Source organism: Cornus florida, unplaced genomic scaffold (genome assembly GCF_030987335.1).
Source record: "Cornus florida cultivar Cherokee Brave unplaced genomic scaffold, ASM3098733v1 CherokeeBrave_3.0.0_Hap2_Chr06, whole genome shotgun sequence".
NCBI lineage: Eukaryota > Viridiplantae > Streptophyta > Magnoliopsida > Cornales > Cornaceae > Cornus > Cornus florida.
The window spans coordinates 94,114,495-94,140,583 of record NW_026775576.1 but is presented as its reverse complement, the minus strand read 5'-3'; the positions used below and the strand labels follow the sequence as shown (position 1 = coordinate 94,140,583).

At 36.4% G+C, this 26,089-nt stretch overlaps 1 protein-coding gene across 5 annotated transcripts in view; it reads left to right on the top strand.

Moving 5' to 3' along the window:
• The window catches only part of LOC132312977 (protein SHOOT GRAVITROPISM 6), a 73,632-nt gene continuing 47,543 nt past the window's right edge, over positions 1-26,089 (top strand). The window contains exons 1-23 of one of the 5 annotated variants that reach the window (XM_059811561.1): positions 1-127; positions 243-333; positions 441-495; positions 596-727; positions 2,086-2,157; positions 3,488-3,578; positions 3,694-3,789; positions 6,170-6,248; positions 6,341-6,404; positions 11,004-11,107; positions 11,367-11,472; positions 14,733-14,822; positions 15,451-15,528; positions 15,620-15,684; positions 15,759-15,858; positions 16,641-16,817; positions 17,156-17,245; positions 17,396-17,461; positions 17,698-17,793; positions 17,894-17,968; positions 23,168-23,227; positions 23,896-23,985; positions 24,440-24,561. In XM_059811561.1, coding sequence (XP_059667544.1) covers positions 88-127; positions 243-333; positions 441-495; positions 596-727; positions 2,086-2,157; positions 3,488-3,578; positions 3,694-3,789; positions 6,170-6,248; positions 6,341-6,404; positions 11,004-11,107; positions 11,367-11,472; positions 14,733-14,822; positions 15,451-15,528; positions 15,620-15,684; positions 15,759-15,858; positions 16,641-16,817; positions 17,156-17,245; positions 17,396-17,461; positions 17,698-17,793; positions 17,894-17,968; positions 23,168-23,227; positions 23,896-23,985; positions 24,440-24,561 — 2,039 coding nt within the window. In that variant the 5' untranslated portion in view covers positions 1-87. The other 4 variants (XM_059811560.1, XM_059811563.1, XM_059811562.1 and 1 more) reach the window with 4 other exon arrangements.

Genomic DNA, 26,089 nt, shown 5'->3' with positions numbered 1-26,089 from the left:
CGCGCTGTCTTTATATGTTCTTCTTGTCCTTCGTCCTTTTTTTTTTTTTTCTCTGCTGTTCGGTGATTTCTTAATTTTCAGTCATAAATGGCCTCTTCAAGTTCCGGAAACGCTATTCCTGCCTCAGGTATCTCCAATTTCAGAACACACACATATATATGTATACAAATCCTTTCTTGATCTTAAATTCTGTCATAGCTCTTCTTCAGATCATTAATTGTCTTCTATTATCTCTGTTACAGAGGCAGTTCAGATTCTTGTTTCTTCACTAGCAGATGATTCTTCAATGGTCAGAGAAGCCTCCATGGCTTCTCTGAAGGACATCGCTAACCTGTATAAATCTCTCTCGCGCGCGCGCACATATATTTTGCACTCACACAATTATGCACACACATATGTAAACGTGTTTTAGTTTTAATTTATTACTTTGGCAATTGCAGGAACCCACTACTGGTTCTTGATTGTTGTTCAACTGTTTCTCGAGGAGGACGTCGTGTACTACTCTGTTTAATTGTTTCTTTTTTTGAATCTGAATTATTAACTCTTTATCTCACGAAAAATGTGAAGTGTAATGGGTCTTTTGTAAATGTTCCAGCGTTTTGGTAATATGGCTGGTGTATTTCAAGTAATGGCAGTCAGTGTCTGTGCCTTGGACAAAAGCGACGCGGATCCTCCTTTCATGGGTAAGCTAGCCAAAATTGCCACTGCTGAGATGATCTCTTCCAAGGTATACAAGTTTCTCTCTCTCAAGTGTTGAGAACTCCTTATATCTATTATAGATTGTTGTTGTATTGAATTTTCTAACTATTTCGTAGGTTAGAAACTAATGAAAATAGTCACTAAAAAAAATGAGCAGTGAGAACTAACAGTATTATTGAAAATTAATTTAATTTTCTATCTCAACTTAAACCCACAAATGTTTTGGTTAATTGTTGCATAGTTGGTCCTAGTTAAAGGAGAGGATTTTAGTGTGTTTGTTTTGTTGAACCGGCTAATCTCTCTCTCTGATTTTAGAGACCTAAAAGGTATTTATGAAACTTGTTATATTATTTGATTTTTTGATTTGTATGGGTATACAATTATATATGTGTCTGTGTGTATATATTTGTATCTCTTTGTGTAAGTGATTAATTATCTTCTTTTATTGACTACAATATAGGGCAACTGATGTGTTGAATGTTGGATTAAAGACTTGAATTGTGTCACTGGCTCCAACAGTTGGGTTAAACTGTCAATTTTTATTTGGTAGTGAAAATCTTTTGATGCTTCAACAACAACAGCCAAAACATTTTTTCCAACTATTTGGAGTCGGTTACACGAATTATATTTTTCCACTCCGCTCTAAGGCCATGGCCTCAGTCAAACCATATGTTATCATATTCTTACTTACTAATTTTTCCCACGTTAACTTTGTTCTTCCTTTTCCCTTAGTATTAACCTTAATGTGGACTATGTCACTCTTCGTAACTGGCGCACTTGTGTGCACATGTCCAAACCATCTTTACTGATTTTCCTTTATTTTATATCCAATTGTTGCTATTCCAACCATGTCACGGATATGATCATTTCTAATTTTATCCTTTCTAGTCTTTCCGCACATCCACCTTAACATTCTCACTTTTGCCATACTCACTTTATGCACATATGGTTTCTTAGCTTCCTAACATTTTGTCCCATTACGTATGACTGATCTACTAGTTGTTCTATAGACCTTCCTTTCAATCTTAACTTGATACACCGATAACACAATATACTAGATGCACCCCTCCATTAAATTGCCTTGATTCTCTGATTAACATCATCTACAATTTCTCCTTCATTATGAATAATTGAGCCTAAATAATGAAAATGTTCACTTTTTTGTACCTCTTAATCCTCAAGTTTCACCACATCCGCATTTGTATTTCTAGATTTGCTAAAGCTACACTTTTGATGGTAATGAGTGCTATATTTATTGTGCATACAAGCCTTAATCTTTATTAGTTTGAACTGCAGCTTGATTATGTCATCTGCTTGTGAGCTTGTCATCAATTTACTTGTTCATGACCGATGTCTTTTTCATTTTCATTTTTTACCTTCTTGTAGGAACTTAATGCTGACTGGCAAAGGGCTGCTGCAGGTCTACTTGTTGCAATTGGCTCACATTTGCCTGACTTAGTAAGTTGTTGATTTGGATGGTTTCCAAAACTGATGGGAGGTTTCCGTTAGTCTGCAATGTAGTGTGCTCATTTAGAAGTTATTTTGTATCATGATTTTGGAAATTGAATAAGGTGTTGTATCTCTCTTTTTATTGCAGTATCATTTTATTAGAAGTTAAAAATAAAAAAGGGAACAGAGAGCTTTGTATTTGATTAGTTGTTTATTTATTTTGTTCGTATAGCTTATATATATATATATATATATATATATATATATATATGCTGGATAGATAGGTTATAAACCCTTTAAAATTAAAATTTCACATGAATGAAGAACTCTATTTGAAAAGTGTGAGGCCAAAGCCAATGTATAGTATAGAAGTGTTGTCATGACATTTAAAAAGATGAAGTTAAAGATTTGATTCTTATTGACGATATACAAGATTTAGAAAGTGATTAAGAAGCATTGATATGGATGCGTGGCATGTATACGACGGAACATGGACATGGCAACATGGAAAATCTTAAAAAATTTAGACACCGACATGGCGGGAATATGTCGAATAATAAATATATACTTTTTATGCATGCGATAATATATTGTAAGACTAATATTAGTTTTCATCAAATTAAGAATAAATTATCTCAGGATGAAATATTAAGACTAAAATCTATAAATCACTACAATCAAGTCTAGGATGAAATATTACAATAAACTTGTATCAAACTTCTACCAGTTCTCATATTTAATTCTTCCATTGCATAAAAGAAAGCTTCCTGAGGTTTAGTTGTAATAATATACATCTAGCTAAATTATGTACTTGATTTTTCCATCTTTTGCTAATCCAAAGGAAATTTTTTCCCTACTTTTTATTCATTGTATACTGGGGGTATCCACTCGAATATATATTTTTCCAATACTTCTTACATTTCCCCCCACCCCCACACCCCCCCCCCCCCCCCCCCCCCCCCCCCCCCCCTGTTGTTGTGGTAACTAAGACACACTTGCACACCCACAATTGCTTCTTAGAGGAACTTCAACCCTCAACCTTCTACGTACAAAGTAAAGGAGATACCAGTAGAGTTAAGGCCTTGGTGGTTCTTACCAATTTTTTTTTTTTTTGTTTGGCACCGAAGCTTATAACTTCCACATTTTCAGTATATTGTTTAAAAAATAAAAATCCTCATAATTAAGTGCTTCCAGAGCAGTTATAAGTGTACATTGTTCTACTAAGGTGTTGGATATTTTGACCTTAAATAGAATGCCTGTTACTTGGTCACTCTCTCACTCTCCTCTTTCATGCAGCACCTTTTGAATCTTTACATATTTTGTTCACTTGCTTTTGCAGATGATAGAAGAAATATTTCTTCATCTTTCGGGGCCAAATTCAGCACTTCCAGCTATGGTCCAAATACTTGCGGACTTTGCTTCTGCCGATGGTTAGCCATCACACTTCCTTTTCTTTGGGCATTATGATTAGCTTGAAAATTTGTAGCAATTGCAATTTGTTTTCTCAAACTAATGTGGTTGCTGAACTTTCATAATTTATTGAAGCATTGCAGTTTGCTCCACGGCTCAAAGGTGTACTTTTACGAGTTCTGCCTATTCTTGGAAATGTGAGAGATGCCCACCGACCAATTTTTGCAAATGGTATAGTGACTTTTTTCATTTTGATTTTAAAATAGGATTATGATGTTTGGTTCATGAAATTTTTTTCTTTCTTTGATTCATTCTTTAATGTTGACGGATATAAATTCATTTTATTATGGCATTTTGAATCAAGTGTACCTTTATGCAAACTCACACATGCTTCCTTTCCAAATTCAAACCATCTGAATGTTTCAAGAACAACGTTCTCTTTCTCTACTGTCATTCATGGACAGAAAGAGAAGGGGTGAGGCCCACTGTCGTTTCAGAAGTAACAGAACAAGACTCCAATGACCTAGCTGTGTAAAGTATCTTTTCTCAGTCGCTATGCCGCATTTAATGCAAATCTCCCCCAAGACGCATGAAGACTGCCCAATCAATCATGCATGACTTGACTCTGTGAACAAAAAGAATAACGGAACCTTCTCCTTAGAAAATTATGAAGTTCCTCTCCTTCAAAATGGACCAGGTAGTTGCATATGGGGTTATACACCAGAGCAGCTTTCCTTTATGACCAAAAGCAATAATGCATCAACAAAAAAACTAAAAGGGTGTGAGACATTAAGCACAACAAACCAATAAATTAAATCCATCACAAGGAGCAAAAGGGCAACTGCCAAGGCCCCATCTTTTGATACGATATGAACTCTCTCTCCTACCTCATAAATAAAAGTGTCCACCTAGGCAGTGTGCTGAGAAGGGAAGATTGGAGACAAACCTAATCTTTGACATTAGTTTACTCAAAATGACTGCTCTCAGACTTGAACATTACTCATGCTTGTCTATCCCGGCTTTTAGCAAAGCAACTAGCCCTTCCCACTTCATAAATTATATTTGAGTTTATCTTTATTTCTGTCCCACAGAGTTGTTAACCGTCTTTCCAATCTATTATCCATCTCTATAGGAATTTGAAAAGGAGATAGGAGGAAGACTAAATAAAGTGATGACAGCACTCAGAGGAAATTAACATCTTCATTATGTTACTTGCCTTTCAAGTCTGAAAAAAGGGAAGCGAGGAAAGTAAAATGTGGGTAACCAATTCTGCAGTTCAGGGCACATGCAAATGAGTGGAGATGAATCTCTTAATTTAAACCAGATAAAAAAAAAGCTCTTAATTTAAACTTGTAACAAAATTTTCTGAAGATCATTATTCAGTTCCAAGACAAGATACAACATTGCAGAGGGCGTTCACATAGTGACGCTGCCGTGAGAGGCTTGAAAATTAAAGTTTGACATGCAAACTGTTGGTAATTTATGCGGATGTCACAATACCCTTTGAGCATGTCACAAGGATGAACAAGAAGGTAGATAATAGATTTCCTTGTCGTAATTCTCTAGTGCTTTGGGAGAAAGATGCAGCGCCCCACTTGGGAGATAAAAAAGGCACAAGGGCCCATGAAAGATAACGGCGAAAGAGGCAGTTGAATAACAGGCATCCAAGTACGTGATCATTAGCCTTTTGTAGATCATCTTCGCAAATCATCCTCACCAATCTGTTTATGCTTCTTGTGTTTTCTCATGTCCATTCACTCATTTGCAAGTGAAACCTCACCCATCACCACTCTAGTCCTGCTAAATACTCGAATTTTCTCCAAATTGCATGGATCCACTTGCCTGTGTTTTATTAACTGATAGGTTATTTATTTATTTTTTTAATTATTTTTTATTTTTAACAAGATTGGATGGACCTCATTACGCCCATTGGATTGAATCATGAAAAGAGAGGAGTGCTATGAAATTTTAGTATTATAATTTTTTTGTAAAGGAGGGTGTCTCACCCTCTTTAGGGGCGGAACTATTCGCTTTGGATAGCCACAATCACATCCAAACCATGGGTATCAGGTAAGCCCAGGGCAGATGCTTACTGCTCCTAAGAGTTGAACAGAAGACCTTTGGGTCATTCCTATACGCCTTATGCTAACTCAGGTACCCTGTGGGGGTTAATTCTATGGATTTTTGGTAGTAAAGAAAAAGAAGGCTTTTCTCTTAGACCAATAGCTGGAAGTAGTGTGTATATATTTTTTCTTGGTACCATCACTACACATCATAGGTGAAGTCTGATGAAGATTTAGCAATTTCAGTGAAAGATAGTTAGCCTAGGGTAAGTTCACACCAAATAGGCTTTTTATAGGTCTGGCCGCCAGCAATTTTATTATTGGGTCACTCTGGGTCAATTAGTTGGTTCAGTTCTGTCAGCTGGTCACATTCTTTTCGGAGTTGAATTTCAGTCCAGTTGTTTACAGTTTCGTGATCACCCTAAATTAAGTTACTTCACCTTTTTGTTGCATTAATTTTTTGTAGGTATTGTGCTATGGCACCTAATGTTTTTCTCTTCTTTTCCTAGCCAGCTAACTTCTAATTATGTTGATTGATTGATCTTCAGCATTTAAGTGTTGGTGTCAGGCTTGTTGGCAATATAGTGTGGATTTCCCTTTGCTTTCACTTCTTGATGGCGACGTCATGTGAGAACAACAATTTGCTTTTTGGTTAGTTTTTATATGCCTATGATTTTTGCACAACTGTTTTCTCTCAAATGAATGTATCTCTAGTGCAGGTCATTTCTGAATTCTGCTTTTGAGCTTTTATTGAAGGTTTGGGCGACTTCACGGGATCTTAAGGTCCACAAAATAATTTTTTTGTTATTCTTCATCTCCTCGTTGTTTTCTTTTGATTTCACATATCACTTTGTACTGGTAAATATGTACTTCGCATTCTTTTTTTTTTTTTTTGATAAGTAAAATTGTACGTAGTATTAGAAAGCGTTCAAAAGGGGAACGTGTCCCAAGAGCTGTACAAATACCGAAACCAAAAAAGGGAATCCTATGGACCCAAAGAACCCAAAAAGTCCACGATTTCATCTAAAGATATACAATTTCTCCCTATAACCCAACTAAAAAGAGAAAAAATAATAGAAAACTTCAACGCCCCAATGGAGAATTCCTCCCCATTAAAAGATCTTCTATTCCGCTCTTTCCAAAGACTCCACCAAACACAAAGGGGGGTCACCCTTCAATAGTTACGAGCATGAGCCCCCCCACCCTTTGGCCCCTCCATACGTCAATCAAATCCCTTGAAGTCTGGGGCATAGCCCATTGGACGCCAAAAAAACCCAAAATAAGACTCCAGCACTCATGAGCCATGGGATAATGCAAAAGAAGGGGATCCACATATTCTCCATCATTCTTACACAGATAACACCGGTTGACTATGATTTGTCTTCTTTATTTTTATCAAATTGTCCAGAGTCAAGATCCTGCCCCAACTGTAGTCCAAACAAAAAAGGCCACCCTAAGAGGAGCCTTCGATTGCCAAACCGTTTTCCACGGGAAATTGGAACCGTGAAACTTGGAGAGGCAGAGAAAAAAGGAACGGACCTGAAAAGTCCCTTGCGAAGAAGGCACCCAAGTTAAGGAATCCAAACCAGTACCATCCACCTCCTATCTATACAAAAAGTCTAGCAAGCCAGTGACGTTGTCCAACTCCCAATCCTGAAAGGATCGCCGGAATCGCACATCCCAAGACAACCTACCGCAATCGAGTCAATAACAGTCAGCTACCAAAGCATGTCTGTCAACAGCAATCTTGAACAACCTTGGAAACAAACAAGATAATGGGCTATCCTTGCACCAAGTATCCTTCCAAAACACGGATGTCCCTTCCTTCCCGAACTCTGAATCTAATATGCTTAGAGAACTAATCCCATCCCTTCCCAATGGATTTCCACACCCCCACACTGACAACGGATTTGACCGGCCTAGATGACCATCCCCCCTATCTCCTCCCCAAAACGACATGAAACAACCTTCCTCCATAATCCCAAGACTGCTTAACTTAAAGGGTTTGCAGACCTGCTCCCATCGGAAAAGATGAAATTTAAACTCCTCCCTCCGTCCGCCCCAGAGGAAGTTCCGTTGAAGCATCTCAAGTCTTCCAACAATAGAGGAGGGGATCTGGAAAAGCAAGAGAAAATAAGTTAGAAGACTGGACAAAGTACTCTTCATCAAAGTAACTTTCCCTCCCTTTGAAAGATCTTGCCCACGTTACTTTCAAACTTGAGACTGCCTAAAAGCAGACCAACACACATCTCAAATACCTCAGTTGGGACACATCTGCCTCACAGAAAACCAGAGTGTCATCTGAAAAAAGTAGGTGAGAAATCTCCATATGCTGAACTGAATCTTAACCAATCCTGAAGCCCCTGATAAATCACAAATCCACAGCCCTTCTCATCAACCCACTAGGAGCCTGCATAACAATAATGAATAAGAATGGGGAGAGTGGGTCCCCTTGCCTCAAACCACGAGAACTGCCAAAAAAAACCCCGATGTAGACCCATTCACCAACACAGAAAATTTGACAGAGGAAATGCACGCGTCGGTCCATCTCCTCCATTTCTCTTCGAAACCCCTCATCTCTAACAGATAAAACAAAAAATTCCAGCACACATGATCATAGGCTTTCTCAATATGAAGCTCACACAGAACTCCAGGAACATCGCTACTGAGCCTCTAATCCACACATTCACTAGCAATGAGAGTGGAATCCAAGATCTATTTGCCCAATGAACGCATTTTGAGATCTGGAGATGACTCCATCCAGAACCTCCCTCAATCTTTTTTTTTGATAAATAAAAGAATATTATTAAAAGATGCTCAAGATGGGAGCGAAACCCAAGGAAATACAAAAGAGCACAAAGGACTCAAGCCTTCATAGAGGCCAAAAAATCAATAATTTCCCTCAACGATCTATGATCTCTCCCTGAAACCCAACAAAAAGGAGTTGAAATAATCGAGAATTTAAGCACCGAAATCGACATCGCCTTTCCTTCAAAGAATCTCCTATTCTTTTCAAGCCAAATACACCACCACACACAAAGCGGCGTAGCTCTCCACGCATCCTGACTGAGAGCCCCCACATGGCAACCTCTCCACATCTCAATCAACTCTCTAGTAGATCCTGGCATAACCCAATAAAACCCAAATAAGCCAAGCATCAAATCCCAACACTCTCTAGCCAAAGAGCAATGAATAAGAAGGTGATCCACAGATTCCTCATCACGAAGACACATATAACAATGATTGACCACCATCTGGCTTCTCCTTCTCAAATTATCCTGGGTTAAGATCCTACCCAGAACTGAAGTCCACACAAAGAAAGCCACTTTGAGAGGAGCCTTAGAACGCCAAACAGACTTCTAAGGAAAACGAACTCCAGGATCAAAAGAGAGGCACTTGAAGAAAGACCTCACCTCAAAACGCCTCCCTCAATCTTAACGCAAGGACTTTAGCGATAAGCTTATAGATACACCCAATTAGAGGAATTAGATGAATAAAAGATGCATTCAGCGACTTTTCGAACCTTCCATTAGAATGGAACTCATTAAGAGAGCCCATAACTTCTTGTCTAACCACCACCCAGCTCTCCAATAAAAACCTCATTGTGAAACCATCCGGACCTGGAGCTTTGTCACCATTACAACTCTTCAAAGCCTTCAAAGCCTTCAAAACCTCCTCCTCTGGAAAAGGACTCTCTAACCCATCCCTATCCACAGCTAATATAGAGTCCAAATGAAGGCCATCGAGCCGTGGTCTCCAATGTAGAGGCTCAGAGTAGAGCCTCTGGTAGAAAGAAACGATCCCCCTACACACCTCCTCCTCCGTACTCAATACCGTTCCGTCCACACAAATCCGCCCAATATGATTGCCCCTCCTATGTGCATTGACAGTTCTATGAAAAAACTTTGTATTACGGTCTCCCTCTTTGAGCCACAAAGCCCGAGATTTCTGTCGCCACGAAATTTCCTTTAGAACCGCAATCTCAACAATCTCTGCTTGACAAGCTGCTCTCTCATCATGTTAAGACTCAACAATACCACCCGCCCCTTCCAATCTATCAATCTCAGCAATGTCAACGGGGGCCCTATCAATCTTAGCAAGTATTCAAAATGTTCTTTTTCCTTTTCGGCGGATGGGTGATGGTTACAGTCTCTTAAAGGTTTGAAAAAAATTGAAGTTTTTTTTTTGTTTTTTTTTTTTTTTTCTTCCAAAAGTAAGTGAATGCTATCCAAATGGTACCTGTTAACTTTATTTATTTTGTTTAAAATTAGACAAGTTTCACTTATCAAAAAAAAAAAAAATTAGACAAGTTTCAAAATTAGAAAGAGTTATTATCCAATGGTTCTTATATATCTGTACGTGATAAATGTCTTTGCAAAAAATTACAGTCTAGATAAATTACTTGCTCTGAACCTCTCAAGGGTTGCACTAAACCCACTTCATGGATGTCTTGTGTGCATGGGCTCCCCCCTCTCTCTTTTTTGGGATAAGTTTTGTATGGACTGACATGTTATAAATAAGAAAAAATATTGAAAGGCCATTGTCATGGTCCGTCAATCCCGGTGGCCAGAGTAGATTGGGTAGAAACTTAACTTTTCACTGTTATTTGCATGACTTGACTGCCTTCTGAGTTCTGACTTAAATACCTATTTTCATGTTGTCAGCCTTTTTACTATTGCATCAAGTATTGACCCCTGAAGAAAATAAAAACTGGAAAGCGCAAATTGAAAAAAATAAATGAGTAAAGTGTGTGCGCATGTGTATATATATAGGTAAGTGAGTACATATATAGCTTATTGCATGTAACATGGTGAAAAGTTCTAGGAGGTCTAGTTTTTCAGAGTACTGCATGAAAGTTTAAACACTAAATATTTTATATTATAATATGTAAGGTAAATGTCTTCATCTTCTTTAGGATCAATACTTTTATTTATCAATAACCGCTCCAATCTGGATTATATTTCAATAAGACAAAGAAGGATAACAGAAAGATGATTTCCATTTTTCACTGGAAATCTTCTGCTTGGTTTAGTTTTCTGAAAGCAGCTCGCAAGAACTCAAAGCAGAAAACTGTTTTTAGAGAACTATAAAAGACAGTTCTCTGATAACAAACAATTTTCATTTTTAACCGAGTCTTCAGAAAGCTGCAACCAAAGTAGTTTATGTAACTGCAACCAAACAAGTTTATGTAGTTTTCTGATTTTAAGTCCTCTGGAAACAGAAAACTGAACCAAGCATATTACATATTTTTAATCGTCAGGGTTTATAGAATCTTAGTATTGTCTAAAAAGAATTATTCAGGGTACTCTTTTGAAATATTTTGCTAAATAAATTAAATGAGAATGTCTTGTTATTTGACCCTTTTTTTTTTTTTTGCACTAGGTCCGCATATCTACTGTGGAAGCTCTGGGTCAGATGGTTGGTCTTGTAACTCGAACACAATTGAAGGTTGCTTTACCAAGACTTATCCCGACTATTTTGGAACTGTAAGATGAAGTTTGTTTTAAGGTGTTTGAAACTACACATTCATGATGCCATGCTTTGTGCACATGCATGTACACACACATACACACACTTCAATCTTTTCTGATATAGTTCATTAGACGGTAGTGATGATACGTATATATCCCCACAGATACAAACACTGAGAGATGAAAAATACTCTTCCAAAGTTGCATATGTTTACATGTTTATGAACATTAACAGGATCATATTGTGGTTTTCTTGTACTTTTATGTTAATCAGGTATAAGAAAGATCTAGATGTTGCCTTTGTGGCTACATGCAGTCTCCACAATATCCTATATGCTTCTTTACTGTCAGAAAGTGGTCCTCCTTTGCTTGATTTTGAGGTAATTGTTGAAGGATTTATATATTTAAGTTACACCCTCTCTAACAACTTAAGCTTTTGGAGTAGATAGTTGTTAACATGGTATCAGAGCCAAAGGTCTCGAGTTCAAACCTCACCGTCACCCTAATTAAAAATTGAAAAACACGTGTTGGACCAAAAGAAGGCTACACGTGAGGGGGCATGTTGAAGGATTTATATATTTAAGTTACACTCTCTCTAACAACTTAAGCTTTTGGAGTAGATGGTTGTTAACAGTAATGGGCATTTCATTTCATCATTTCTAGTAGTTTATCTGTCATCAAAGTGAGTTTATTTGTGCAAGGAATTTTTTTTGTTTTCCCGGAGTTTTAGTTTCTCTATTTCTTGCAGCTCAGGCTTGGTAGTACGTTCTAGTTATTATACAGTACACCTTAAAAATGTGTATAAGAAACTTGCTTCTGTTCTCATAATCTAACACTGTCTGTATTTCATAAATATTAAGTTATTCTTTGCTTTTCTTTTTTAATTTGTGTTTATAAGGTGTAACCTCAGGTGTTACAAGTTTTGCGAGTCCTATGTGGATTCAGTTTTTCCCATAGCTTGATGGTCAAAGAACTGAAGCTAATCCAGGGAACATCAGAAAATTTATTAGATGTATTTATACAAAAATTGAGAATCCTTAGCAAGTATTATTGTTCTGACAAAAATATTTGGTGCTATGTAACTGCATAACATCCATCTTCTTCTCAAGGGAATCAAGATGCTCATATGTAGAGATTTATCACATGAATCAGTCATTGTAGAAATGGTTGATTGTGTGTTTTTTTTTTTTTTTTTTTTTTTTTTTTTTTTTTTGTTTATAAGTTCCAGCATTTTTTTTTTAAAAAGTGACTCTAGGTTTGAATTATGATTTTCAGATCGACACCTTGGCAAATGTTTGTGTATGCATGAAACTGTATTTCAATAAGTAATCATATATTAGATGGATAGTTGAATTATGTGTTGGTTAAAATTATGAAATATTAGATGGATAATTGAATTATGCGTTGGTTAAAAGTTTTAAATTGTGTTTTAGAAAATAAAGATTGAATTATGTTAAGTCTAACCCAAAATATTGTTTAGATGGATAACTACCCTAAATCTGAAAGAATACCAAATATCTAGTATTGCTGTTACCTATTCAAATCTCATTGTATCTAATCAAATCAAGAACAGTGTCACAGTGCATTACAACACGGTGTGCTATAATGCAATAGTATAACCACTTATAATAATTCTTAATTCTCAACTCTACCCCTCAAGTTGATGGGATGGGAATTGTTTTGACTTTGCCATATGATGAGATCTTCATACAATCATGATTGCCAATGAAACTCAAATCAATTTGCCACAAAATGATTGTCGAGTGATAATTGACGTGATAAGTGCTTCTTGTTATACTGCAATTGCCAAAATTTTGGCCAACTTGTATGAAGGAAATTTCACATGCTATTACACATATGCATGGATTCATGTACCTTCTTGTGAGAGGTGAGCACGTGCTTTGCACATGAAATCAAGTCCTGACAGACTTGAGACACAACCTAGTCTACGAATACATCGAAGTTAGCAACACTTGCCACATAAACTGCATTTTTCTCTTGTTAGAGAAAAAGGATGAATTGGAGAAGCAATAAGAATAGCTAGTGATGGCAACAGGACAGCAACAGTCAGGTAATTTATGTACAAATAATAAAAAGAAAGAGAGATCATATGTTACATTGCAAAAAGGAAATTAAAAGGAAAGAAAAAAGAGATTTGTTGAAGACCAGAACCACCAAAAATGTGTCTGGTTGGGCAGCATGCCGCTGCACGGTAGAAAGGATAAAGCTGTACCTTTTGCTCTCCTTATTAGAAAGCAGAGATGTTATTGAAAGAAAAGAAAAGCCATGTTGGGAAATTGATAAAGGCTGAATTGCATTGACCTTTAATCCAAAATGGGTTTTGTATGGATGGCAACCCGAAATCTCAAGGGGCACTAAATATCTAAGAAAATGGAGTTGTTCATCGGATATAGTCTTATTAAATTTAATTACATCTAATAAATCAAGACGAATGCGAAGGAATTGGGTAATCACTCAGTATTTTTTTCTCTACAGTTATGAATTGGGCAAGTGAAATTGGAAATAAAGATATAGGTTTGCATTCATACTTTATCCTAGAAGATGTTTGCAACTGTGTGTGTGTGTGTGTTGAAAAATATTATCTCTCAATCTATCTTTTTATATAATTATCTGTATAATACTTGTATTGCCTATGATAGATTATAGATGTTGCAGTCACCACCTCGATAATTGTGTCTTTTTGATATGATCAGTTATTTGTTAATTTGCTATCAGTCCACTTCTTGTAGCTTTCAAGAATATATTTCAGAAAGTATTGTTGCTTTAATTGGACATCTCAATATTTCTTGAGTTTATCAAGATCTATTTTTGGGCAAAAATTTCAGTCCTGGGGACAAATAGGAAAGTGAAAAAGGAAAAGTTGCATTATATCTTGTCAATTATCTGTATGGTCCTAGAAGTCTGAGCTGTGTACAACATACCTATGTATACAAGCGTGGGTTTTAAGTATCTCCAGTTTTCTCTTTTGTAAAGGTAAAATATTGTGACAAATTTCATTTTGGCACAACTTTGAGGAAATTTGGTAGAAAATGTAAACTTTTCCAGCAGAACTTCATAACCTCTTCCTTAAAATATGGCAATCTTTAATATAGAGTATGACGGTCATTCTCCAAAGCTACATTGTTCCATAAGTATTCTTTTTTGAGATGTCATTCTTACACAGTGTTTCTACCATAGTTTTGGAGAGCAGTTTTAGTAGTTGATTTATCCTTTGGTTCGACTACTTCTTTTGATTTTCATTAGATTGTATGGCTTGTAATGAGCTTAACACCTTTTTGATTGCATGAATATGCATAGATGCCTAGCTGGTGACGTGGATGATGTAGCATCTGTAAGTCGGTCTCTTTTGAGGCATAAATAGACATCTCTATACAAAAAAATTTTAAATGCAAGAATGTTGATTCATCATTTTATTGGTTAATTAACCATTTGCTCTACTTCATTCGACTTTCAGATTTGGAGAATAATGTGCTATCTGACCTTCTATAAATAATAAAATCTCTTATCAGAAAAGTGCTGCTATCTTGTGCTGCACTTTTCATATATGAATATAAAAAACATGCTTTTTGGGTGATGATAGGTCACTTTATTTGATGGGTACTCATGTTTTTTGTTGCAGGATCTCACAGTTGTTTTGTCAACACTTCTTCCTGTGGTTTGCATCAATAACGACAGCAAAGAGCGATCAGTTTTCTCAGTGGGACTTAAGGTGTTCCCATATTGTAGCTGCCAAAAACCTGTTCTATTCAAATGTTTTTGTTCTTTGGAGTTCGATGAAGTTGACAATCTGCATGCTCTTTAAGTCCAATATGTTATTAAAATTCTTGATTTTTTTTTTTTTTTTTTTTGTTTTCATGTTCAACTTTTTGTTTTTGGAACATTTTGTTAAATCATCTTGTTCCATTTCTAGTAGCATGTAGTTCCACTTTGTTATCTATTTCTGCCTTTTTTCCCCTTTTCTCTTTGCATGTATATGCATTCTTTTTATATATAAACGACCAAAAAAGTATGAGAAGGCAGGGGTTGTTTCAAATCTCTTCCTTCTTCTTTTTTTCCCTTGAAATTTTATTTGACATTTTCTGTTTCCTTCTTATTCTTGAGTGCTAGTTACTTTAATTTGTGTATGTTCACTTTGATGAACAATATTTTGGTGTATATTCTGGGATTATATTTGCGGACTTAATAAAACGAAGGATTGTTTTCCCTTCGCTATGACTCAGTGTAAATTGTCACATCCGTATGCTGTGTTTTATGTCTGGTGCAATCTGGTTTTCTATTTGCATCATCACCTTTTTTTATATTTACGTTTTCTTTTTTCTGTTTGTTGTTTGTGGCAGGCCTACAATGAGGTTCAGCATTGCTTTCTGACAGTTGGCTTGGTATACCCTGAGGATTTATTTGTGTTCCTTCTGAATGTGGGTACTATTTCTTGGCTACAGCTTTGAGGAGTAACATTACTTGGGAAACTAAGTGTCATGAATTTTTGTCTGTTGTTGCTTCCAGAAGTGCAGGTTGAAGGACGAACCCTTAACTTTTGGCACACTTTGTGTTCTAAAGCATCTTTTGCCCAGGTTTCTTTCCTTCTGTTGTCTGTTATATTTATTCTAAATTGTTTTCATCACCTGACTTTTCTATCTATGTGAAGGTTATCCGAAGCTTGGCACGGTAAAAGGCCTTCACTTGTTGAAGCTGTGAAGTTGTTGCTAGATGAGCAAAGTTTGGGGGTTTGTAAGGCTCTTTCGGAGGTATGTTGTTATGAACTGATTAGGGTTGGGGTTTGGGTGGGTTGAGGAGTCAACTCACGCTAGACCTAGGATACTAATACCCGAGCCCAAGCCAAATCCACGTAATTAGTAACCCATTACATCTCCACCCATGCCATACCATATGGGTATCACGGGTTTTTCAGGGTGGTTCAAAATTTTAGCAACCTGCTAAGAAACAAAAAGTTACAAAAAAGAAAATGCTTATATACATTAAATAGTGAAACTATATACACTTAACCTAAAATAAAACCACTTAAACCTGTGAAATTCAGTATTGTTCTTCACATTACTTTATGTTCTTTATTATTTTGTTTATAAATTTAACTTAATATTAGTTATTTTAGTCTTACATCAAACTTTTGAAGCAACTGTGTCAGAAGTTATGTTAATAACGACCAATAATATTTGGCGATCAAAGAATAAATCATGTAATGCTAACCTTATTTTATATAAATAACATGTAGTCATAAAAATTTGCAAACTTTTCTTGAATTTTGGGTTACTCAAGTTGCTCGGGTTAGTAAAACTTTTATCCAAATCCCATCCAAAATATATTTGGGTTCTAAGATTTGAACCAAGTTCCAATCTCATGGTCTCAAATACCTTGCCCACATTTGTAAAGTTTTCGGGCAGCTTTCTGGTTGCTCTGGTTTGTTCCACCTAAGTCCCACCCCTAGAACTGATAGCCAAAATTGTTACAGCATTAGTAAAAAACTACTTCTTTAACTTCCTAACACGTAATTGCTTTGCTTTGATGGTAGTTGATTGTGGTTATGGCTTCACACTGTTACTTGGTTGGTCCATCTGGAGAGCTGTTTGTTGAATATCTTGTACGCCATTGTGCTATATCAGATCATGAAAGAAATGATCTTGAGAGCTCGAAGGAAGTGTTCAGGTCAAGTGGCACTTACTATGCCTTTCCGTACAAGCGATATGAGGTTTGCACCTGACTTAATACATACATATTATTTTTAAGTTACTATTTAATTTCCATACTATTATAAACTACGTATGTTTAGTTTTAGAGAAAAATTAAGACTAATAGTCCTTAATTGAAATATAGTTACCAAAAACATCAATTTACGTGATTGACTTCGCCATTGACTAGTCAGGCACATTAGGGTGGGTCCTGCATCTTTGAATTTGTGGCTTTTGTCTGGTTGTAGTGTTATGATGGCATTGAATGTGTTGCTTAGAATGGCATACTGGTAGCTATTGTGTGAATCTGTTCATTTCTAGCGCATTATAGTTGTCATGTTTTTGGTGTTCTTCTCAGGTGAAGACTGGGAATGTTTGTCCTACAGAATTACGGGCAATATGTGAAAAAGGTCTTCTTTTACTAACCATTACCATCCCAGAAATGGAGGTATACTAAATATTTAATTCTATACTCATCAAACCTTCTTTTTCTTTCCTTTTTTAATTTCATTCCATAATGGTATAGCTCTAGGTTCCATGTTTGTCTGTAATTGGCATACCTAAATATGGATAACATCCATCCTATTTGATTTTACAGCATATCCTCTGGCCGTTTTTGTTAAAGATGATCATTCCACGGGCTTACACCGGTGCAGTTGCTACGGTATAAATTTTTGTGCTTCATTGTTACAACTCCTTGGAGGGAAATTATTTTCTGAGTTCAGTCCGAACTTATTTGCTCCTCTTTGGTGTGGGTCTGTATGAATGTGGTCTCTATTTCCTTGTTGGTGCTTGGGGTCGGTGCATGTCAGAATTTGTTCATGCATCTGATTGTGGAAGTGAGTTTTGCATTGTGACTGTTTGTCGTACAATTTGAGTACAAAATAGCCACTTTTACAGGTCTGCAGATGTATCTCAGAATTGTGCAAACACAGATCTTACAATAATACGATGCTTACCGAGTGTAAAGCTCGCACTGATATTCCAAATCCTGAGGTAGAATCTCAGCTGACGTATATAGTCTCTCTAATATTGTGACTTCCTCGTTTTATCTATGAAATGTAACTGTCAACTCTGTGGGTTGGCTTATATTCAGGAGCTTTTTGCCCGGTTGGTGGTGCTTCTGCATGATCCTCTCGCGAGGGAGCAGCTGGCGACTCAGATTTTGACAGTAAGTATTTCCATGACTATTGTACAACAGTTTACATTGCATTCATATGTCAGTACAACAGATGAATATAAGGGGTTCAATGCCTTTTGTTTTAACTCATGAAATTATTAAAATTGCTCTTTTTAATTTTTATTTTTTGCTAAGTAAAATTGCTATGTTTGTTATGTTTCAAAGAAAGTAGATTTTTGATTGGTAAGTTAGTTCAGTATGTTTTTCTAGACTCCATTTCTTATGCAAAATCTCCTCTTCATGTTGTAACCTGTGTCTCAAAAAATTGCAAATACACAATCTGATCCAATTAATAGGTCAAGTGATGCACATCACTGAGATCATCATGCCATGATTGTATCTTTCAAGAGTTCATATACAGTACACGTGCAATATATATGCTATGTTTGCCTTTATCTCTTGACTCTCACGATCTTCACTGCACCCCCACCTGTATTTCTAGTTTTGTTAAAGTTGCATTTCATATTTTCATTTCAAGTCTTAATTACTTCAACAATCTTGATTCTAGAGCTCACTCCAAATCTCTAATATAGCACTTTTTCGTGCTCTATTCATCATTAAAATAATGTCATCAGCAAATGGTCTACCTAATGGGATCTTATCCTGAATGTCTTTTGTTAGTTCATTCATAACCAAGACAAAAAGATACAGGTTTTAGGCAACAAAACGTTGGTGTTGTTGATATTATAAACTGTTAATATATGTTGTGATGTTAAGTTCTTTCATGTAATAGTCTTATAATCTTTGTATGTTAGTCAGTCGGCTCCTATAATTAGAAAAAGTATCAGTGTAATTCATATTTAATCCAAATTCTATGGTTATCTTTTTCTCTCTTTTTCAAGTGTTCTTAAAATGAATTTATCATTATGTTTCAAATTTATTTTTTGTTTTTTATATTCGTTGAGATCTCTTTGGGGTGCTAAGCGCTAATAATTTAACTAAATTTTCTATCAGTACATGTTTTACTAGAAATAATAGCTTTCAACCTATTTTTGATTATGAATAAAGAGGAAGAATTTGACAATGATGTTAACCATATAATTAAATCAAGATGAATTAAATCATAAATGTATTGTGATTGGTTTGTAACTATGAAAACAGTTTTCTGTTCTCAGAAAACTGAAAACAGAAGACTGTACAAAAAACTCTGCTTGGTTCAGTTTTTTGAGAACTCGGTTAAAAAAATGTGTGTTTTCAGAGAACTATAAAAAATTGTTCTCTGAGAACTGTTTTCTGTTTTCTGAATTTTTGAGAACTGTTTTCAGAGTTATAAACCTAGCATGCCTCTAGTTTTCTATGGATTTTGCACGATTCATGAGCTGGACTTGAACCAACACTTACGGATTAACTACATCCAGCTTTATAGTTTATACCAGTGATCATGATTCTTGGTTACTGGTTCATCCTATGCAATTACATCTGTGTCAGTCCCTTTACTCAACTTGGGTTTTTTTTTGATCTGGAATAAAAGTATTTGGATACATTGTCCCTTTTTGAAATGGGAGTAGTGGCTTGCTGGTGGATCTCATTCTTTCTTTTTTTGAGCAAAATTTATGATGATGTTTATCATAGAATCAAATCAAGATGACTTAAATAGAGAAGTACGGTTGGCATATTGTGTGATCGGCATGTCCTCTAAAATTGAAAGGTAAATTTTATAGAACACCTATTAGATCAGCTGTACTTTATGGCACAGATTGTTGGGTGTCTACGAATAACATATGTATAAAACGAGTGTGTAAAAATACAAATGTTAAGATGAATGTGTGAGTTAGAAATGAACATGTTGGGTTGAGTTATATGTTCTACTAATATTATCTTATCTCCTAATCTATAGTTACGTCTTTTTTAAGTCCTTGTGATTAACTCCATGTTTTTTAATTTGGCGGCAAAAAGTATGGAAAGCTAATTGCTGGGAGAACTTATTTTATTGGGTAAATTACACTGACCTCCCCTGAAGTTTGGGCAAATTACACATAGTTAGAGCGTTTGACCTTTATTACTTTGACCTCCCCTGTGATTTGGTACGTGTGCTCAACGGCACCCCCTATCATTAATAAAAATGTAAAAAATGACTAAGTTACATTTTCCTTGTGTTAAAAGACTTCAATAACCTTAAATTTTTGACATGAACTGACAAAAATACCATGGAATGCCATTGAAATGCAAAATATCAATTTTCATACCAATTTCATATTATTAAGCTTTACAAATATATATATATTTGTTAATGACATTTGATTAGTTTTCTTTTTAGAGTTGGATTAGGTTTCTTTTTATTTAAAAAAAAAAAATAGAAATATTATGTTTACAGGAAGGGAAAAAAGGGGTAATAGAGTCAGCAATATTGTTTTATTAAACTATTATTAAATTAGATAAGGGTATGAATGGCATTTCTCACTTTTAGGGGAGGTGAAGTAATAAAGGCCAAACGCTCCATCCAGTGTAATATGCCCAAACCTCAGGGGAGGTTAGTGTAATTTACCCTATTTTATCTCTCTCTCTCTCTCTATATATATATATTTTAGTGGAATAGAGTTGATATCCTATATGTTTAATTTCCCTATTTTTCTCTCCAATCCACTTAGTTTCATGCAGGCACACTATTATATTAACCCTCTTACTAATCATAGTGTCTACCAACTCCATTTATGTACCTGTCATTGTTTTTATATTCTAAGTCCGATCTAAGACTATTATTATTAAAAGTGAGGTTGTATTAGAAAGCGTTCAAATGGGAAACGCCTCCCGCAAAAGCTACACATGGCCAAATAGGGTCCCTAAACTCTCAAAGAGTCTAAAAAATCGACTATCTTTCCCATGGATTACAATTTTTCCCAATAACCCAACAAAAAAGAGAACTAAGAATAGAGAACTCCAGCGCCCCAATAGGAAACTCCTCTCCATCAATCAAAGGATCTCCTATTCCGTTCTAGCCATAAACACCACCAAACACTCAAGGGCACTACCCTCCAGAAGACATGGGCTTGGGCACCCACTGTACAACCTATCCAACCCTCAACCAACCCTCTTGAGGACCAATGCATAACCCACTGGATCCTGAACAAACCCAACAATAAGCTCCAACAATCCCATTCCAATGGGAGATTCAATAGTCTCCTCATCTCTCTTGCACATATACAACACCAATTGAAAACCATCTGTTTCCTCCTTCTCAGGTTATCCAGAGTCAGAATCCTCCCCAAAGTTGCTGTCCACACAAAAAAATATCCACCTTGAAGGGGGCCTTGGAGCGCTAAATAGTCTTCCACGGGAAAGCAGACCTTGGAGCATCTGAAAGGCACCTATAGAGAGAGCGTAGAGAGAGCGAACATCAAAGCATCCTTGAGGAGAGGGAACCAATATCTGGGAATCCAATCCATCGTTCGCAACCTCCTGGCGATACAACAACGCCAAGAATCCAATGGCATCCTTTAATTCCTCCCAATCATGAAAATGCCTTGGAGCGCTAAATAGTCTTTCACAGGAAAGCAGACCTTGGAGCATCTGAAAGGCACCTATAGAGAGAGCGAACATCAAAGCATCCTTGAGGAGAGGAAACTGATATCTGGGAATCCTATCCATCGTTCGCAACCTCCTGGCGATACAACAACTCCAAGAATCCAATGGCATCCTTTAACTCCCAACCCTGAAAATGCCTTGAAAATATAACATCCCAAGTTGTCCTCCCACTATCAAGTCGATAATAGTCAGCCACCAAGGCGTGTCTATCCAAGGCAATTCTGAAGAGTTTGGGATAAGTGCAAGCCAAAGAACGTTCGCTACACCAGATGTACTCTACTACTCTCAAATCAAATTCCCCTCCCATCCCTGACTCAGAATCGAGATCATCCCAGCCTTTCCGGATGTACTTCCAAACACTAACACCACCTGGACTCCTCACCTCAAGAGAGCACCAACCCCCTCTCTCGCCAAATTTGCGGGCAATCACCCTCCTCCAAAGTCTGTGCCTTTCCACACCAAACCTTCACTTCCACTTACCCAGATGGGTTTTGTTGAAAGGCTCCAGACACATGATCCCTAAGCCCCCCAACTGGATTGGTCTATAAACCTGCTCCCAATGAACCAAATGGTACTTGAATTCTTCCCCCATACTACTCCAAAGGAAATTCTGCTCAAACCTCTCAATCCTCCTAGCCACAGAAGAGGGAATTTGAAAAAGAGAGGAAATAAGTAGGAAGGCTCAACAACATGCTCTTCATCAAGTTGACCCTCCCACATTTCGGCAGATACTGCTTCTTCCACCTGCCAGCCTCCTCTAAAACCTCTCCACCTCAGGATCCTAGCCACCCACTCTCCTAGAAGGCGCCCCCTAAGGCAGCCCTGGATACAAAATGGGGACAGAGCCAACACTGCACCCGAGAATGACTGTAAGGGAGGAAATCCTAAGGACCTTTCCAACCAGGACCGTCATGCTCTTCCCCGCATCCACTTTCAAGCTAGAGACTGCTTGAAACCAGATCAAAACACATCTCAAGTATCTCATTTGAGACTCATCAACATCACCGATAACTAGAGTATCATTGGCAAACAACAAATGGGATATCTCTAACTTACTAGAAGAGTCCCTGTCCGCCCTAAAGCCTCTGTTGAGACTATTATTTTGGACTAACTTTGTTAACAACTCATATTTAGAAAAGCACAGGAACCCGTGTCTACTTCCATCGCATCCAAACACCTATATGACACCTGTTGCCCATTTCTTGAAGCAATTGTAGGCTGATAAAACATGTCCCTTAACGGAATTTCCCTGTAATTTGCTCGATATTCTCAGAATTAATGTTCATACGGTCTTGAAAAAAGTTGAAAGGAAAGGGAAGGGCATGAAATACTATGTTCCTTTCCTTTTGCTCCAATTTCTCCAAAAACATTGAAAGGTTTTATGCATGGAATTGGTTGTGTAAAGATAAGACAGTAAAGACGTCATTGGTGGAGTTTTGATTTGTATAGATCCCATAATTTTGTTTGAAATGGGAAGCAATCTGAAATAATTTCAAGGTGTATTATGTGCCTGATGTGATCCTATTCAGTTTCATTACAACATAGTCAAAGTAATACTGTAATGTTAACATTTTCATATTAGTTTCCATTTATAAATTAATCCGATACCAGCTACCTGATTAAATAAACATCTGCTTCACTTTTTTTTTTTTTTTTTTTCCCTTGCAGGTCCTATGTTGTCTGGCACCTCTCTTTCCAAAAAATATCAACTTGTTTTGGCAAGACGAGGTATAAAATTATGTACTCTTGTTTAGTTAAAAAATTGTTGGTTTATGTACGGGTTTAAGTATTACTCTTTTTCGTAGAAAATATCATTATGGTGGTGAGTGAATATCTTGACAAACTAATGTTGGAAAGATTGTAGGCCCGAATGTTTAATTTATTTGGCAGAAATTGTAGAATATGTGACTGTTAGCAGAAAAGTTTTAGTATTTGTGTTAGGGGAAGTAGGGTTTTATCAATTGCATAATAGGAGAAAAATAGGAAATAGAGAAAAGGGAAAATTGATCACTCTCAGGGGGACTAGACCCACAAATCCAAAGGCATCTTGTTGCTTGAACAATTGGCCTTTGAGGCACTGCAATTTGTAGAATCCAAGAGGCTAGTTGTGGAAACGGAATCAATTTAGAGATAAATAAATCAGGTTCTTCATGGACTCCTTTACTTAATCTACTTTCAGAAAATTTTCTCTCAAGATCAAGAGAACCTTTGAAATCTGCTTGTGGCATTGTTTTACGTCTGTGGCACTGTTATAATGTTCTGAATGTTTGGAAACCCTACAATATGAAACAAGTATTTGACATAATGTTCCCAAATGTTTGGAGCTGACCCTACAAGACAACAGAAAATGATTATGCTCTGGCTTCTAACTGGTTTCCTTGTTTGGTAAGCTCTAGATTCCAAAAATGAAAGCATATGTGAGTGACACAGAAGACCTAAAGCAGGATCCTTCATATCAAGAAACTTGGGATGACATGATAATCGATGTAAGTTTCATTGTCTTTTGACAGATTTTACTTGTAATTTTGAATTTCTGTTCTGTCTTATCATCATATTGGTTGAATACATAATCCAAAATTTAACTTATAAAAAAAAAATACATAATCCAAAATTTCATTTAATGGAACCTGATTTAGAGGATATAATCAACAACAAAATTGATATCTTTCTTGTTATCTTCTGCATGTGACAGATAAATTTACTATTATGATGGAGTCATTAGGATGTAATTTAGAGTCTTTATGAGATTAATTTCACGTGCTGCTGTTGTAATATGGTCTATTTTAGATAAGCAGATGGAAAAGAGGAAGGGATTACTTCGAATGACACAACAATTAAATAAACATACTCTCAGTTCCACCTGAAAAACAAAATAAGTAATGAATCCCCGGGCCAGTATTAGAAATGCATACAGCTAATAAAACTGTTTTTGGGTGACAGTTCCTCGCAGAATCATTGGATGTGATTCAGGATCCTGATTGGGTGATTTCTTTGGGAAATGCTTTTGCCAAACATTATGAACTTTATACGCCTGATGACGAGCATTCTGCGCTGCTGCACCGGTATTGATCTATTAGATTTCTTTTGGTTGCTTAAATTCTTCTTTTGTTGAATTTATACATGTTAGAAGAGTGAGTTGGTGTTTCTGAACAGATTATATCCCATGTTCTTAACATCTCTTCTGAAATGTTGTTGTTTTTATTTTATTTATTGTCTCACTGTTTTGTTTTTCATTTATGTGTTCATCATTTGTTCTATTTAATGTTTCTCTTGTTTGTTGAATTGAAAGCATAGTCTATAAATTACAGTTCCTCCCCCATCCTGATTTTGGTAGTGACATTGAGTTTGAAGGATCTTTGTTCCATTTATGTGGTTCGGATAAATACCTGTGCTAGATTAGCACTGAAGCAGTCTCATGTATTACTAACCTGAATTGTTTATTATGTGTGCTTCCTTTTATTTTTTCCTTATCCTTATATTTTGAAACTTTATTGCTCCTGTGGATACTCTATGAAATCTCCATGTGGGACTTCCTATGTTTGTCACTGGGACTAAAATCCTCTCCTGCAAACAGTGTCCTGTCCCCTCCAGTCAGTGATGTCCACAACATTTTCGTAGCGTGCATCACTACTGGAGGGGACAGGTCTGCTGTTTCGCAGGAGAGGATTTTGATCGTTGTCACTGAAGCACTTCTGCTGCATCCAGCGGAAGATCTTTAACAGTAGCCCTCATCTTATTTAATATTTAGTGTTTAATTCTTGTTTCATGATGATCTTTACTACATCTAATTATGGGCTCAGCGTTGCAGTTTATGTGCTACTCCAATTTTGATGCAGCAGAAAGAATAAATATGCTGTCTGATTGCTGCAAGGTGCAAAAATACACCTCTGATGAGTTTTAGCAAATGATTAGCAGAGAAAACAAAAGGATTGTTTCAAGAAACGAAAACAGTGAATCATGTTCTTCTTTATTGTCGGTTATTCCAGAGCTCTGGCATCTGTATTACTTAGTGTTTGCTGTGAATCAGATTGTTCACAAGTTAGTTGTGCATCTTCTTAAAAAGGGTGGAAATCTAATTCATCGGTATGTCGAGAAAATATGACAAAAATAATATAAAATCAACAAGGCCAAAAGATGTTCTCATTATTTCTGTTTCCTTATAAAAAAAAGAATTCTGTTTCCATATGCAACTAATTTCTAATACTTAATAATGTATTTTTTTTAAGGGGGAGGAGGTGTTATGGGTTCCTCGTCTTTATTCTTTTATTTTTTTTTTTCTTTTCTTAATATTAGGTGGTTATTCTTGTTGATGGAAAATCTTTGGTGTTATACTTATCCTCCATAAATGGAGCAATGCATGCTCTCTTTCCTTGATAGCATATCAATTGATAAGAGAATGATTAAAGTGGCAACTTGCAACATAATCAATTCAGGATAGGAGATTTCAGAAAAACCCAAGAGCATATCATTGTTCTCAACTGAACTGAAACACAATAAAATAAATACAAGTTTAATCTGGGGGGCTATTTTGGCCACTGCATGTGGCTTGGATGTTCTCGCATTATATCTTTTGGATGGCCCCTATTTAAC